Source organism: Letharia columbiana, assembly GCF_014066305.1.
Source record: "Letharia columbiana isolate WasteWater2 chromosome Unknown Sc0000016_s0, whole genome shotgun sequence".
Classification (NCBI taxonomy): Eukaryota; Fungi; Ascomycota; class Lecanoromycetes; order Lecanorales; family Parmeliaceae; genus Letharia; species Letharia columbiana.
In genome coordinates this window covers 660,813-676,067 of record NW_023501056.1, presented here as the reverse complement: position 1 = coordinate 676,067, position 15,255 = coordinate 660,813, and the positions used below count along the sequence as shown (strand labels likewise).

Here is a 15,255-nt window from a genome sequence, read left to right as displayed (position 1 = left end):
GAATGAAGGATCATCATTGGCTGTCGCCGACTTTCCCAATCCAGGCTCGCCCCATTGATAGCCAAAGAAGGACAAACCCTTTCTCTAAAATTAGATAGAATACGAATGGGAATTTCTTAGTCTCCAACGTCTCATCTCCGCGCGCCATACACCATCCGTATTGGCGGTGTTGCTTGGCTATTTGCTCGGTGGCTCTGACCCATGACCTACACACGGCGATGATAATATCCTCACTTGTATCATCATTCAAAAAGATGACAGAAACGTCGTGGCTAAGGCAGGGTTGACGTTTGCAGAGAACAACTGAAAGAGGGTGTGAAGGAAGGTCTGAAGTAGACAAGGACTTCCGAGTTCTTCAGAGTTTAGCGCCATATAGCTCTCACACCTTCCATCCTCGGTCGGCCGTCGGAATTGTATCAGTGAAGATAATGAGGTTCTGGATATTTAAATATTTATATCACGTGCTTGTGAACGTTGCCTCGAATTTGAAGACGGGCTCTAATCTCTCTATTTTGTCCAGCAGGCATTTCAGAGCACCAATAGCGTTCTGTCTACTTGAAGTCCAATGTGGATCCTTTTGACTTCAGATTTGTAGGAATGAGGACGGATCATGCGCTCGCATCCTCACAGGTACATGATAAGGGTGAGCGTGCATATCGGCGTAAAGCTGTGAGATGCATAGGAACAATCATTGATGCTCCACCAAAGTAGAAAGAAGGTCTCAGAGGCCGTGGAAAGCCGTGTATGACAGCGTTTGTTGGGTCGTAGATCCATTCAGGATATCGAATTGCAGCTTAGACGAGAATCTCATCAGGCAACTTTGAGGATTCACCCATCGTCTGGACGGCTGGCTAGATTTATTTCACGGGGTGATCGTGGTCTGCGGCATGCTCTGTGGCCTTGGGAGGTACCATGTTGGCAACCAAATTGATGCTGAAGGGTCTTTCGAATGGAAAGGTAGGAGTTCAAGAAATACGGATACCGTGTAGAAAAGTGTCAGGTATGAGTCTGGTGGAATCGTGCGATGGTGAGGTTCGAGGAATGGGTTCCGAAGACGCTGGTCTCTGTTCCATCCCCGCGCAATCTCATAACCGCTTTCTGTAAATAAGTTGTGAGTAATACTCTATCAACAAACTCCGAGTCGACACCTCGTGACGAGCCTTGATTGAGGGGAAGGATAGGAGGTATTTACTTGCATGTGTATTTTCCGAGAGGCAGAGATACCCTTCCACCATTTTTGGACATCACGATCTGTTTGTTGGATCCACCGATTGTTGTGGTCTTGTGTGAATCCACCGAAAGCGGCAAGGTCCGAGGCATATCCAATCTTCAGCAGACATGATAAGCAGGACTCCACAGATGCACACGCCGTTATGATAGTGATTGTTAACCCAAGACCATTCTTCTCGAGCTGCTTCTCAGATTGGATACGTGACATATTGAGAGGCAAGATCCGGGCCTCTCTTCTTTGGTCCCAGTTTATGCACTTCGCAGATCTTCTTGACGTAATTGACTACTTCGGTATCACGATTGTCGTTCAAGGCCTCCTCGAGCTCTACCATGAGCGAAGCAAGTTTCGCTAAGTCATACAACTTGCTATACTCGGCGCACGCAGCCTGTGCGGGTTCGCTAAAGATGATACGGCACTGCTGGACGATCTTCTCTAACTCGGCCGACGTTTCGTTAGGAGCGGGTACGTAATAGGAGGGAGCGCTCTGTATTGAGCGGAAAACTTGCTGGACGCGAACGAGATTATTCTTGGATAATGTTATCTTGAAATAGGTGAGAACCTCAATCTGTGGCTGGGATAGCGTGAGTTTTTGGGCGAGTAAAGTATCCAGAATACCGTGGAAGTGGGAGCTGATATGGGCTCGTTTGGATGGGGTCATTGGTACGAGCGCAGTAATCGGCTTACGCTTCTTGGGCGTGACCTGAACACGTGTACGTTAGCCGGGATCTATATAGAGCAGGAGACAACAGATAAAGATACCGGGATTGTTTCGTTATCAGACACGCGTTACTCTGATTCATGGTCGCTGGCAACCATGCGTTCTGACTCGGAGCCGAGTTTCCATGTCTCGCGGCCGGTGTCAGATTGAGCGACTTTGGAATCCGCTGTCGTTTGGCTAGCCGTCTCGCTTGACAGGTTAAAGCTCTCGTTGCTTTCGCCATCATCATGCGGCTCCTGACTGGGAGCCCTGTCTTTCCCACTAGATTCAGGATTTCGAGCAGAGGGGGACGTGTTGGTGTCATTGTTGACAGCTGGCTCCGACTCTTCAGTGGCCTTTTTAGCCTCTGCCTTTGCTTTCTTCAGGTTTTCGATGATTTTTCGAATGAACGACAGGATGCGATAAGCCCTGTGCTCGATATCTGGGTCGGATAATCCCTCCTCATCGACGCAGTCATAGATGGCTCGCAGAGCCTAAATCGTGTTAGTTTGAGCCAGGTCAACGACAGGTGCAAACTCACACGATCGAGACCTGTAGCCAAGATTCACATGGAGGGAAGGCAAGCTCTGTTACTTTACCAAGGAAGTTTTCGTCCTATGCTGCGTTAGTGGATGCTGGCAAACGTTCTGTACGTACTCACCTTGGGTTGTCCTCCGCTCCTTCTCACTTTGGCGCCGGTAGACATCTTCCGAGTCAGTCCCATGCGCTCCCCCACATCACCGTGTAGTTGATAGGCGTTCCAGATCACGAAATGTCTCTTGCCGTCCTTGTCTTTTCGGACGGCAGGTGCTCCATGTGGCATAAAATTCCCAGCTAACCACCCTTCTGAGTTAAGATCTAGTTTCCAGAACTCAGATCGGTTCTCAATGCCTAGGTTCATGGCGTGGAATTTCCGGTGTTGCTACCAATTATTAAGATTACTGATATAAGAAGCAAGCATGTACTCCGGGAAAGGAGTTTCACGAAGAAGAAAGACGTTTCTTTGTATGGTTCTGATTGATTGATTGTTCCGTGCTCGAAAGCTATGAAAGAAAAGAAGAAAGTAGTTACACGCCAAGCCACGCTAGGCTAAGCTACGCCAAGTCACGGAAACGTAATAAGTTCCCCCCTTCTTGTAAAAAGCCATCCCGTCCTCGGGCTTTTCCTCAAGCTAGGCCGGAACTGAGGCAGACACCCCGCTGGGGAAAGGGGAGGCATGAAGGTCCAGGAAAGGCGACTGAGGCAGACATCGGACTGAAAAGAGGGGAAAAGGAAGGCATGAAGGTCCAGTGCGACTTTCGGACAGACTTCGAGTGCTTTCCTTAGTCGTAGCATCCTTCCACTCCTCGCTCGGGCTTTTCCTCAAGCTAAGCCGGACCTGAGGCAGACACCCCACAAATCCGGTAGGACTGTGAAAGTTCCACAGTGATCAAGGAATTGCTCCTTGGTGACGTCGCCGGCAGGGTCGATAGCAATGTGTTCAGGGAATGCGAATTCGATAGTGTCGTCATCCATTCCTGCGTCTTCCAGCGTCCAGATGTTCTTGATCTTGTCCAGAGATAACACCGCCCCATCGTCAGTCCCTGCGCGCGAGTCTTGCGGATCGTAGTAGTCGACTCCCTGCGCAGCATTGCCTTGTGCCTTAGATGTCCCCTCGCTTTGCTCGGTCTTTCGCGCCGTTGTCTGCTTCCGCCAATACCAACGAAGCACCGTGTAGACGCGATACCAATCTTCTAAATGGAAGTTGTGCGCCTTGTTCACTGGGTCGACCTGATCTCACACGCATTCATGGACGAAATCCGGGTTCTATTCCAGAATGACTTTCATGGTAACCAACCGTGAGTAGAAATCGCGGAGAGGACCATCAAAGGTGGCGGGTAAGGGGAGAGAAGGGTGCTCGGTCTTATCCTTAGATTTAGGACCCTTGAGCGTGAGCTTAGGCATCTTTGGTGGTGGTGGCTTCCCGGTCTGATCGCCTGCTGGCTTTCGTGTAGGGGTCTCAACACTGCCGGAAGACGGGGGAAACGAGGAAGATGCAGGCGAGGACGTTCCTGATGCTGGAAGGTCAAAGGAGGGATCTTCATCTTGAAAGAGATCTGGCACTGAATACTTCCCAAAACCGGAAGTCGGGGAAGGCGCAGGCGCCAATACTGGCAAATCTGGCGATTTCCGCCGCTGGTGTGACTGTCGCGTGACGCTCTCATCAAGGCCGGAACCCGCGGGAGACGCAGGCGTAGACGGAGGCGAAGGCGAAGACCCTAGCAGATCCGGAGAGTACCGCGGCGGCCGGTCGGAGCGCGCCTTCTGCACAGGCGCAGACGGAAGTGTTGTTGACTTTGGAGAAGTCCGCTTAGGGGCCTGACCGGCTGGTCCCCCCAAGGCTGCTCCGGGCTGCCCAGAGGGTGTCGATGGCCGAGTCTCGGTCGTTGGCTGCTGGGGTTCTTTTGGTGTCAACTGCGACTGCTTAGCTGTTGGTGACTGCGGTTGGTCGACCGGTGCGATCGCCGTCTGCAGCGCCGTCGGCGCCGAACTCAAAACCTTCTTCTCTTGCACTGGTGTCTTCTCCTTGGCTGGTATAACAGCTGCCTGCTCCTTGGCTGGTGGAGCTACATATTGATTAGTAAATTATCTTTTCTGCATCGAGCACAAAAACATCTCGCGCGTTTTTCGTTATTGCGTACTGTCGTTTATGAGACTTCTGGCCTGGGGTTTCCTTTACTCTATTCTTCCTCCCACGGCTTGGGAGGGCAAGTTTTGGGCACTTTGTCGGAGTGATAGGGGCTGCGGTTTCCTTTTCCTTACCTTTACTACCTTTCGCTATCTTGAGGTAGTTCCTGGTGTACTGAGGCCGATGGAGAATGACAGTGGATATTGTCTGTGAACAAAGTCGCGTCAACCAAAATTTTCACTCGGACTTGGGCAACTGAGTGTAAACTCACCTGGATTTGACCTTCTACCGCACGGATTTCGCTCGGACGCGTGGAGCAATGAAGCAGGGTATCGAATGGAATACTTAATGAGTGTTAATCTGCCCGTAGCTGAGATGCAGCGTTCTTGAATATTTCTCCTTTGAGAGTAGTCTGTTTCGACCGCGGAAAAGACGTAGACGATTCTCTTCCAGGTAGTAAGTATTCTTAGAGAAGTACGAGAAGTTCTATGCTTCAATTAGCTGTAAGAGAGCTATCGAAGTCGGTAAGTCGTCTTATCTCACTGCGAATCTTGATAGAAGCTTACCTTCACCCCATCGCGTATCACCCACAAAATCCGCATCCTTAGTCTTCATTACTGATTAGATATCCATCTACCGCAAAGATATCCAGATCTGCAAGTCACACCGTTGCGACCTGCGCTTCACCGAAACAGCGCTGACTTTGACGCTCGTAATGGGGGTTTGAACGGGCGAAACGAGGCTGACCACGAGCTTGCAGCCTGTTGGGTTCTGTTGGAGCAAGAACAAAGAAGCTTCGGAACAGAGGAGAAATGCTTCGAAAGTATTCGAAAAATTCGAATTAGTGATTTTTCATATAAAAGTTCGAAAAAAACGAACCTTCGGAATGTCAGAGGCGAAGATTTGTTGACAAAAGATATCCCTGGGACCAATGAGTTCCATCTAAGATTCGTTACTTCGAATTATTCGAATTCTTAAAAGGTTCGAAAAGTACGTACCACGGCATAATCGAGATTACCGCCAAAGGCGGCGAGGATTACTTCGCCTTCGAAAAATTCGAATTAGCAATAAGTTCGAAAAAGTCGTAGTTTCAAAAAACATACCAACTACCTTATTCGTACGGCCCAGACCACCAGGGAACTAAATTTCGAAAATTCGAATTAGCAAATATTAATAAGTTTGATATTTTGATTTTTTGGAGACATAGAATCTCGAAAATTACGAACCTCAGCAAGCCTTATCGCTCACGAGAGTGCACGTTGTATATCCTCAGGGACATGTCTTGGCGGCCTTCCCTCTGCGCTGATGGGAGTACTGTAGAATGAAGACCTCAAGAAGACACTATCAGAATTCCAAAAGTGAACAGGAATATGTAACCCCAAGACTTAGCAACATGGTTTGCAGCACCATCAGTAGGACAAAGGGCTTGGGAACTGAAAGGAAGAGCCAGAGGGCTACTTTCATAATCTCAGATGGGTGAGAGCTCGTGTATGTAATGGCGGTAGAGTGATACATAGAGTTGTCACTTCATTGGGGGTAGTTCATCTCTTTCATATCCCATGCTTTAGTCGGCTTCCCCCCATTCACGGCCTTGATCCAGTGACGCACTGCAAATTGTTGGCCTGTCTTACCAGTCCTCATGGAACCGTAGAGCTGCAGGGAGCGCGTTTTGAGGAATGCAGCGATGAGCATCCAGTGGCTTGCTCACGTGTGTGGAAAAGAACCAGGCCGATTTCGGGCAGAGCAGAAGCGTCAAGACTAGCTTACTTTGCACTGGCTTTGAGATCCGTTGCAGTGAGCCGATCCATCACAAAGATGTTGATAACCACGATGCACTTTTTACCGTTCAGCGTGCGATCCCGCCTGTTCCTGGCAGTAGCGGTGATCTCTAGAAAGGTGTCTATAACGCTACCGTTGAGTCAGCTCTTCGGGCTACTCGGTGTCGCAGTTGCCAGAGCGTCAGTAAATACAATAGTGGCGATGTCTGCCCTGGTGATCTGGACTTATTCGTAGTTGGCTACACTCTCCAAAAAGCTGGTCTTAAAGAAGAATTGGGTTCAGCTTTTGCAGCCATGGGCTCGGCAGAGGGTCGATACGAGATGTTGAACACCTCTTAAACACTCCGGACTTCCGGATGCTTTCCAACCTCTGTACGACTGTATGTTGAAGGAAACGAGGGGAGTGTCGAAGAAGAAGAAGGTGGGGTACAAGCTCGGAAGAGACTTCGATGCTATCGTATAATTGACGGTGCATTTGGATCTGAAGGTTGTGGCGTCTGGTGTGTAGAAACTTTTTCAGGCTGGACTAGGATTGCGAGACGTATTTCTTTTGAAAAGTAATATGGGTAAGAGATTCAAGTAGAGATAATGTACTACCGCGGAGCTGCCTCCTGACTGTATCGAGCCTTGATGTAAGCTTCGTGTTCTGCTAAAGCAATGGCTGTTTGGAACGCATTGCGAACCTCAAAAGTGCGATATTGCGTTGTTTGAACTGCGAAAACTGGGGTTTGTGAAAGTCCAGGTTCTGATCTCGCACAAGTTTATCGTATACCTTGCCAATGACTTCCCAAAGCCAAGTACGCATTGCTCTAGCATTGGCTTAATCGGATCTTGGGAGTTACAATCAGGGGTAAGCATCACTGCACGGCCCACAAAACAGCCTGTCCAACAACTAATACAGATGAAACAGATGAAACCATCCTGTCCAAGCCTTCTGCAAGCCTCAAAACAGGCTGCAAGGCAGTTTTGTAGGTGATAATGTTTTGCTGATGATGTTTTGCTGATGAGATTTTGCAAATGATACTGTAACTATGCTTGCAAGATGGGTGGCTGTGCAAATGAAATAAGTGAGGACGACAATGGAATCCCAAGAGACTGGGATGTCCTGGGGAGCCTTCCACCAAACAAACGACAGAGACTCGAGAACTCGGCACAATCCGGGCCAGCTCAACATCTTAACCAAACACCAGCCACAAAACAGGCCCGCCCACCAAACCCCGGGGATTCCATAGCCATTCGGAGACATCTCAGACAATAGTATTGCACCGTTTCCTTGGCATCTTTCGCCATAGGGCCACATGATCTTCAAGCATGGTGAGACCGCGGAAGCCCCAGCGTTCCCGAGGTCCCCATACAGTGAATAGTTCCATACAACAAAGCGCACGCCATCAATCCTTTGCACGGCCGGTGCCCATAGGGCAGAAGTTTTAGGCCAGCTATTCTTCCGAATGAAGTCAAGCTTCCAAAACTCAGACCTGTTTCGACACGTAATCATTACAGAAACTTCAAAAACGGGCAAGACCGTAAAGATCCCACAACAGAAAAAATTCCTCCTAGGACGTGTTGATAATGTCGGCGCAATATAGGCAGGAAACATATGATGGGCCACCCGGTTTCTCGGCGTAGTTGGTTCGAAGCTGTGACACAGCATCTAAACTTTTCTCCGCCGTTTGAACTATGAAAACCGGCGATTTATCAATCTGCGGGGTTCGGTGACAAGAGATATCCCGGTCCTTCACGTCTGCCGTCAGGATCCTAAACCCCCTTGGAGTAACGAAGGTCATGTGGGGTGAGTGATCCGGGACTTGCGGCGTTGATGCTGGCGGATCAGGGGTTGGTGAGTGACTCGGCGTTGATGCTGGCGGATCAGGGGTTGGTGAGTGACTCGGCGTTGATGCTGGCGGATGTGAGGAACTCGGCGTTGATGGGGTTGGTGAGTAGTATGGTACTTGCGGCGCTGGTGCTGCCGGATCAGGGGTTGGTGAAGAATGTAGTTGGAAGTCACTTTGCTCCTGACTCCAGTCGATGTCCGGTAGTTCCCCTGGACCGTGATGGACGTGCCAGAGTGCTCCGTCCGCGTTTTCCCAAACAATAACAAATATCGGGTGAACCGTCCAAAATTGTTGAGTCTTCGTCGTCGTCAACAGAGTCAGTCAAACAATCGGAGTTGTCCGAGCTGTCTTGCTTGACCGGGCTCACAAATTCATCCTCAATATCCGGTAGAGCTATGCGGTAGCAGATGTCTCACCTTGGATTGGCTCTCGTCGATGGCATATCTTGCGCTACTTTGAGGACACTGACGAGTTCTCTAAGCATTGGAGCTATGAGCTTCTCAGGGTTCGCTGAATCGCCTCCACGGCAATGTCTTGCTCTCTTTCACCATGCTTTGTCGGTGATTATTCGTTTTCAGCAGTATCCACATCATTGGGAATCCAAAACATGCTTCTGCCACCCGGTGTGAATACCTGACAACATAGGCACAGCGCTCAGTTCTATGTTGGTATGGTAGAATTTTCGGATTTCCCACTCTTGGGATAAGTCTAAGAGACTCACAGGCCTATGTTTCAACCCTACATCCAGATGTCGATGAGAGCTTTAGGTCACTTCGCCTGACATGAGCAATGACAGTCACATGGGACTTGGGATTCTTACCTTGAGCATACTGGATGTGTTTACCTCCTCCTTTGACTACCGTCTTGTATGTGGTGCCAAAAATAGCCTCATGTTCGGCTTTTTCTGGCCGACAGAGATAGACCCATCAATCTCGAAACTTACCCCATGCCGGACACGTCTTCAGTGTAAAGGACTTGCTGGTCTCAAGGAGTGGACTTCAGACCCATGACCATGATGCAAATTCACAACTCGAGGTGACAGCCAGATTTGAGACAAAATGAATGAGTAAGGAGAGCAGTGACAACAGCATTCGTTGTCTGACAGAATTCTGATCGGTCGTCAAATATCTTGCAGCCTAGATCTCGTCGCAGTCTGGCTTGAATTTCTCTGACCCCTGTTCGTTCATAATTGCAATTCAAGCAGGCTGGAACACGAAACAAGAGAAATGGGCAGTGACATTGGTTTCGTGGAGAATATTTTCGAAGAAGGGACGGTTGAACGATTGAGATTGAGATGATCGGGTTTTGTTCAGTGGTGCCCAAGGCACAGAAGCCAGAGGTAAGTGGCGCTCAAGCAGCTTGCATAATCTGGTCTCCTACCTTCCATCTTCGAATCCTGATGTGAGTGTAAAGATTATCAGTGAATTAGTGCGAGAACATACCGGGATCTCCCACGACTGATGGACCTCTGGAGAATGCTTCAGTAGCGCCCTCGGTCGCACAGCGTAGGTCCGTAGGGCGTAAGGATGGTAGTACAGCTTCTTTATGTTGTATCTAGCTCCCTTTGCATTCTTCACCTTCTGTGCCTCGTCCATTGTTTCGTCGAAGAAAGTATTGCTAGACGGCGTATCAGTCGGGCTCACAGACTCAAAGTACACCAGACTGATCCTACTCACCGCTGCAACAAAAAATTAATCAAGGTTCCCAAGATTATGCTGACGCCAGTGTGAGCAGATTCGATAAAGAGCTCATCTTGAGACATAGCAGTGATCCTGTGCTTACAACGGAATCGGTCTCCCTTGAGTAAAGTTATATTGATGGTAGAGCAGGCTATAAGCTTCGGTGTGAATTGTAAAATAGGTCTGCCTACCTTGGAGAGACATTGACTGCCGCCCTGAATGATCTGCCCGTCTATGATTCTGCTCTTTCTTTCCCCAGAACCTGGTTCGCCGCTGTAGATACTCCACTTTTCCACGTTTTTTTGGTGGCTAACAAGTGTTGCCACGAACGTGATTGGGAAGCTCAGGACGGTTTGGACAGGGTTGGCTGGTGGCACGGTCATACTCGAGATCGTGGTAGCCAAGTATGTCATGGTCGATTTCACATCTTCTTCGTCCGCATTTCCAGGTGCTTCGGACCTAAGAGATCTCGTTGAAAGGCCCACAGAGGCAGAAAGGTGCCAACTCATTCTGACAAGTAACGGGAGAGAATTTGATCAGAATCCAGACCTGTGGGTCCAATTGGGCCAGAACATCATTATCAGATTTGTTAGAGAGACAATTAACCTGCTCGTAGATTTTGTTCATCAGTCGGAGAATATCCACTATATCGAAGCTCAGCCTTTGAGGCACAAGACATCAGGGAGACCGGCTTACCTTTGGATATATTCTCTGAACTCTTCTGGAAGAGACCAGATGCTGGTGTGTGAGCAGCAAAGTTGAACAGTGTCAGTGAAGCAAAAGGAGTTTAGTGAAGCAAAGGAACCTTACCTTGATTTTGGCGAGTCTCTCATAGAACAGGTGCGAACCAAAAGAGAGATGATCATTTCCAGAATTACGGGCCACCCTGCGATATTGACGGGTAGTGCGAATCACACATTTAGTCCAGTACATGTTCAATGGCTTGAATAATGTCAGCTTCCAACTCGACTTCTTAATTGACAAGTCCCAGGTCGCGCAACAGGTAGTGCGCATTGATCTGGCGATCTCCAAAGGGCCTTGAGCCAATGCTGTTTGAGTGATGAAAACGCTTGAAATGGTAGGCCGTTCCCTTCAGTCCAAAGTAAGGCACGAGCTCCTCGCCCGCGATACTTGCAAACCTTCCAAGCTAGGACTGGAAGTTCCGTGACAATGCTACCAACTCCGTGATAGAGAAACCCCCCCCCCCCCCCAAAAAAAAAATTCGGGTTTTTTCTTAAAAAAACCTCTAAAACCAACACACCCCTGAACAAATATGTTGGGGCGCTACCCAGTAGGAAAACCCAAGAGAAGAAAACGAAAGAGAAAACGAAAAGAGAAACTAAACCATCAAAACTATAATTCCTCTGAAGAAATTCCTTACAACGATCATCAATCATAAACCGAAGTTGCTTATAATAGTCCTAAGATCTCCATCGCATCTCCGTGATAGGGAAATATTGCAATGAAGCGGCAAGTTGAAGATGAAAACGACCTGTTTCGCCATTTCCGTAAGCGCGTTTCAAACCGCCTTTTTTTTCCGTAGATGTGTATTGTAGCAATCGACTGTAGGCGTTCTGATATCGGGGTCTGGAGTATCGGGCTCTGAAGATATCATTTCATCTCGTATAATCAACGTAGAGAATAGCCTTCGAGAGATTTGGAAGATTTGAGGTGTCGAGGCGAGGTAATGAATGCGATATCGCACGAAGAATCGACGTTGATATTTTTGGTTTTTCTCTGAGATCGTAGCTGATTTTGAGAGGTAACTGTGAGAGAGCGCGCTCGGTATTTTGTTTTTGATGATTCTTTGATGCCGATTTGCAGTACGTCGAGCTGCAGAGGACAGGCCAAAATCTAAAATTATGAGACATGTTACTTGAAGAAGAGACAGAGAGAAATAGAAAAAAAAAGAGAAAAATTGATGTTCTTAGCCAAGACCCACTAAATCCTAGTTACTTCCCAATAAGGTAAGAGTTTCCCAGAATGATCTCACAGCGAGGCTTGGACAGAAGTGATTTTATCTTGAGCCAGGAAGAAAGCAAGCTTCCAATCATTCGTACCTTCTTCAATATCTCTAATGTACGCCCGACGTATCCAATGTCAGCATCAAGGATAAGATAGCAGGGTTTCGATTCAAGATGAGATATATATGTAACTAGATTGCGTTCTCATGCAGGGTCCGTCGAGTCAGCATTGTCAAGTCATACGTGAACAGGAAAGAAGTAGAAGAGACACCTATTCAAAGACGAAAATATTGATTCATGCCACAGGTACATGATACAGGTATCTTTGAAGGTGTACTATGCCTCTGGATGTTTTGATGGTCGGAACCCGTTCTGAAGGTGGAGAGAAAGTATGTAGGAGAGACGTTTTTGCGGCAGCTGAGAAGTATAAATACCCACAGATGCCAGTCATTCACCGATAGCCGGCTTCACCTGCGTGACGAATGTTCTAGTTCAAAGTCTACCAGTGAAGCCCATCCCTCAACACCGCAAAAGCCTGTGAATACACCTTTACCTCAGAAATCCAGCTCACCATTTAGCAAGACTCAGACGCTGGTGAAAATAGATCCATGATCTGACTTTTCCACCAGCCATCGATTTAATGAACGTTCTTTCGGAGCCTGTCGTCGTTTCATTTCATCAGTGCTTGCAACGCCTGCCTGACACATTGCGTAATAGGATCGTCGTCTTTGTAATCAATCATGAGGTCGTTCAATGTCTCGACACCAGCAAGTTCCTTCACCTTGTTTTTGGCCTTCTTTCCTGTATCTGATTCCTGGCAGACAGCGTTCATCACGCAAACACAAGCTCGATGAACGATTCCTCTATCACCGCTTTCATCATCTGCCAGAGCAAGTATGATCTCCATGGCCCTATTTCTCGCCAGGATCGCTTTCACGGCTCCCTCGAACTCTGTAACTACAGCCAATGCCCCAGCTGCAGCACATCTAGTAGCTACATCTTCGACGTCAGCCATCGCAAGCAATATGTGCATACGTCTAGCGGCAGCTGGGGACTCATCCGCGAACAACTCAACGCCCAGGTGACAGTTGGCAAGATTGCATACGAGTTGAGTCGCTGCACGCTGGACCAGGGTATTGTTACTAAGCAAAAGGTCTTCAATCGTAGGGTAAGCTTGGCGTATGATACTTTCGGCTGCGCCACTTGAAGGAACAGTTGCTAGGTTGGCGAGAGCTATGAGTGCTTCGAAAGTTGGCAAGAGGTCTCGGGGACCTTGAGTCATTGGACCAGAGTCTTCACGAAGAAGTGAGAGGATTGGTCGGATGACAGAAGTCAATGGCATGGAGCCTGATGAAGGGAAAACGAGAGATGGATCGATCGATATCAAAATGCGAGCTAAAGCATGAGCTGCAGTACGGCGGACTTCCATGTCCGAGTCGGAGGATCCAATGATGAGGGTGTAACCCTGTAGCAGTAGCCTTACTCCGCCTTGTTGAGCAATAATGCCTCGGAGAGATGATGTCCGTGAAAGCGACAGTAGAATCCTGATAACGATATTCATTGAGTTGGGAGACAGATTCTTGCGCATGCCAACAAGGACCGAGATAGCTCCAGCGTTTACGATAGCTTTGCAACGCTCTGTGACAGCAGCATCTTCGTCAAGAGGATCTGCTTGAGGAGCGTTCTTGGATGCATTAGCATATGCTTTGAGCTGAGCCATCCGTCTCTGCTCCTCCGAAAGGTTTGGTAGGTAGCGAGTAAGATTGTCGATGAGCGCCAGGCCGCCGAAGCTTGTTGGAGATCCGGGCGGACTATGCCTCAAGTTTCTCAGGAGTTTTTTGAGGAACTCATCGTCTCTTGCGAGCTCCTCTTTAATTTTAGGCTGGACAGATGCGTACGCCAGACCCTCAATAGAGCTCTGGTTGGAATCTAATGGATCTTCAACCATCATGCTCTTAAGTCTAGGTACAAGATCATCCGCGACACTCTTCTCTTCGGCTGCCATTTGAACCTTTGAATCGGTTCCTTGGCTAGACGGGCCTTGGATCTTGGCCAGGATCACTGCTGCAAGACCGGGTCTCTCATCTTTGCCCGTAGCTAGGATATGCTGCAGCCATGTTGTACAGTGCTTCTTGATGGCTTCACGGCATGCACTATCAATGCAAGCCGCACTCAACATGTCCAAAGCAGCAAGTTCCACCTTTTCTGATTTCGCCTTTTTCTTCAACAAGGGTACCAGCGTCTGGACGAAACCCTCTGTGAGGAACAACGTCGAGGCCGGTGATGATGCAACAGGGAATACACCTGCAGCAGCAGAGAAAGCCTGGACTAGATCTTCGTTTCTCTGTCGTGTAAGTCGAGAACTGACGAATTGTGTTAGAGTCTTTCGGCCGTTGTCTCCGGAAGCTTCCAGGTATTTCGCAGTCACTAGGGTTGCTTGACTGCGTACTTCGACCGTATTGCGGTTGTCCAACGAAGACAGAACCACATCAAATGTTTCTTCGTCGATGAGTGTACGGAGACGTTCCGTGTCTGCTGCCAGGAGCCTAGCAATGCCTTTCAGGGCTCTGAAGTTCTCTTCATCTCCAACCTGAATCAGCTTTGCAAGGTACAATTGGAAGACATCTTTTTCGCATTCCTCCCGTACTGACTCGGTTGACCAAGCTGCCGGATCCAACACCACATCGGTCATGCCATTGGAAGATCCGTCACCCAACCTGAATATCTTCTCGAATGCAACCATAGTCGTGTCGTCATGTAGCTTCTTTGCCAGCGCGATTTTTGCAGCTGGAGCTTCCCTCAGAAGGCCTGCTACAATTCCATCTTGTACTTCCCCATCTTTGAAAATCTCAGTCCTTACAACGAGTTCCAAACATGCCTTGGCTACATCTCCAGGCACTTCTGCCGATCTGTTGAGATAAGAGAGAGCTTCCTTGCCCGCACTTTCGTCATGCTCCAAAATAAATTCGCTGCAAAGCTTCTGTAGGCGGTGTTGTAAGTCATCTGACCGTATCTTATCGAAGGCGGCCTTGACATGAGGATTGCTCGGGGCAAGTGAGGCTGCTTCCTGCAGAGCTCGAGAGCCATCCTGTGGTAGCCGAGTCAGCGAAGGTAGCACGCACTATAGGGCCACCGTCGAACCTCATCTCTTCCAGAGGCTACAAGCTCCAGCGCTTGAGAAGCCAGCGCAGCAGCTCTTGCTTCCCTTTCCTCGTCAGCCATGTTGGCTGAGGATGGACTCGATAGAATAGAGAACGAATGGTCTTGGCATCTCGGCGAAAGCTCAAATTGGCCGCCGACATTGCGACTTTGATGCCAGCGCCTCCAAGCCTCAACATTATATCTAGCAAGCTTTCTTCCCCTCATTGTCTATACTCAACTCCAGCATGATACAATCCACGGTCAG

At 48.6% G+C, this 15,255-nt stretch overlaps 4 protein-coding genes across 4 annotated transcripts; all 4 read right to left on the bottom strand.

The window, feature by feature from the left end:
* Positions 1-1,418: 1,418 nt before the first annotated feature.
* Positions 1,419-1,889, bottom strand: HO173_005820 (uncharacterized protein; the record flags this gene model as incomplete). Its single annotated transcript, XM_037307734.1, has 1 exon — positions 1,419-1,889. The coding sequence occupies one exon, from the start codon at positions 1,887-1,889 to the stop codon at positions 1,419-1,421; it is 471 nt and encodes a 156-aa protein (XP_037165543.1).
* A 128-nt stretch (positions 1,890-2,017) lies between these two features.
* On the bottom strand, positions 2,018-2,829 carry HO173_005819 (uncharacterized protein; the record flags this gene model as incomplete). The annotated part of the gene is made up of 2 exons (XM_037307733.1): positions 2,018-2,422; positions 2,590-2,829. 2 exons carry the CDS (start codon positions 2,827-2,829, stop codon positions 2,018-2,020), a joined length of 645 nt encoding a protein of 214 aa, XP_037165542.1.
* Positions 2,830-3,290: 461 nt separating this feature from the next.
* On the bottom strand, positions 3,291-5,211 carry HO173_005818 (uncharacterized protein; the record flags this gene model as incomplete). Its single annotated transcript, XM_037307732.1, has 3 exons — positions 3,291-3,698; positions 3,750-4,534; positions 5,163-5,211. The coding sequence occupies 3 exons, from the start codon at positions 5,209-5,211 to the stop codon at positions 3,291-3,293; spliced, it is 1,242 nt and encodes a 413-aa protein (XP_037165541.1).
* Positions 5,212-5,840: 629 nt separating this feature from the next.
* HO173_005817 (uncharacterized protein) lies at positions 5,841-15,071 on the bottom strand (the record flags this gene model as incomplete). The annotated part of the gene is made up of 5 exons (XM_037307731.1): positions 5,841-5,910; positions 6,364-6,496; positions 7,984-8,503; positions 12,553-14,937; positions 14,991-15,071. The coding sequence occupies 5 exons, from the start codon at positions 15,069-15,071 to the stop codon at positions 5,841-5,843; spliced, it is 3,189 nt and encodes a 1,062-aa protein (XP_037165540.1).
* Between the last annotated feature and the right edge of the window lie 184 nt (positions 15,072-15,255).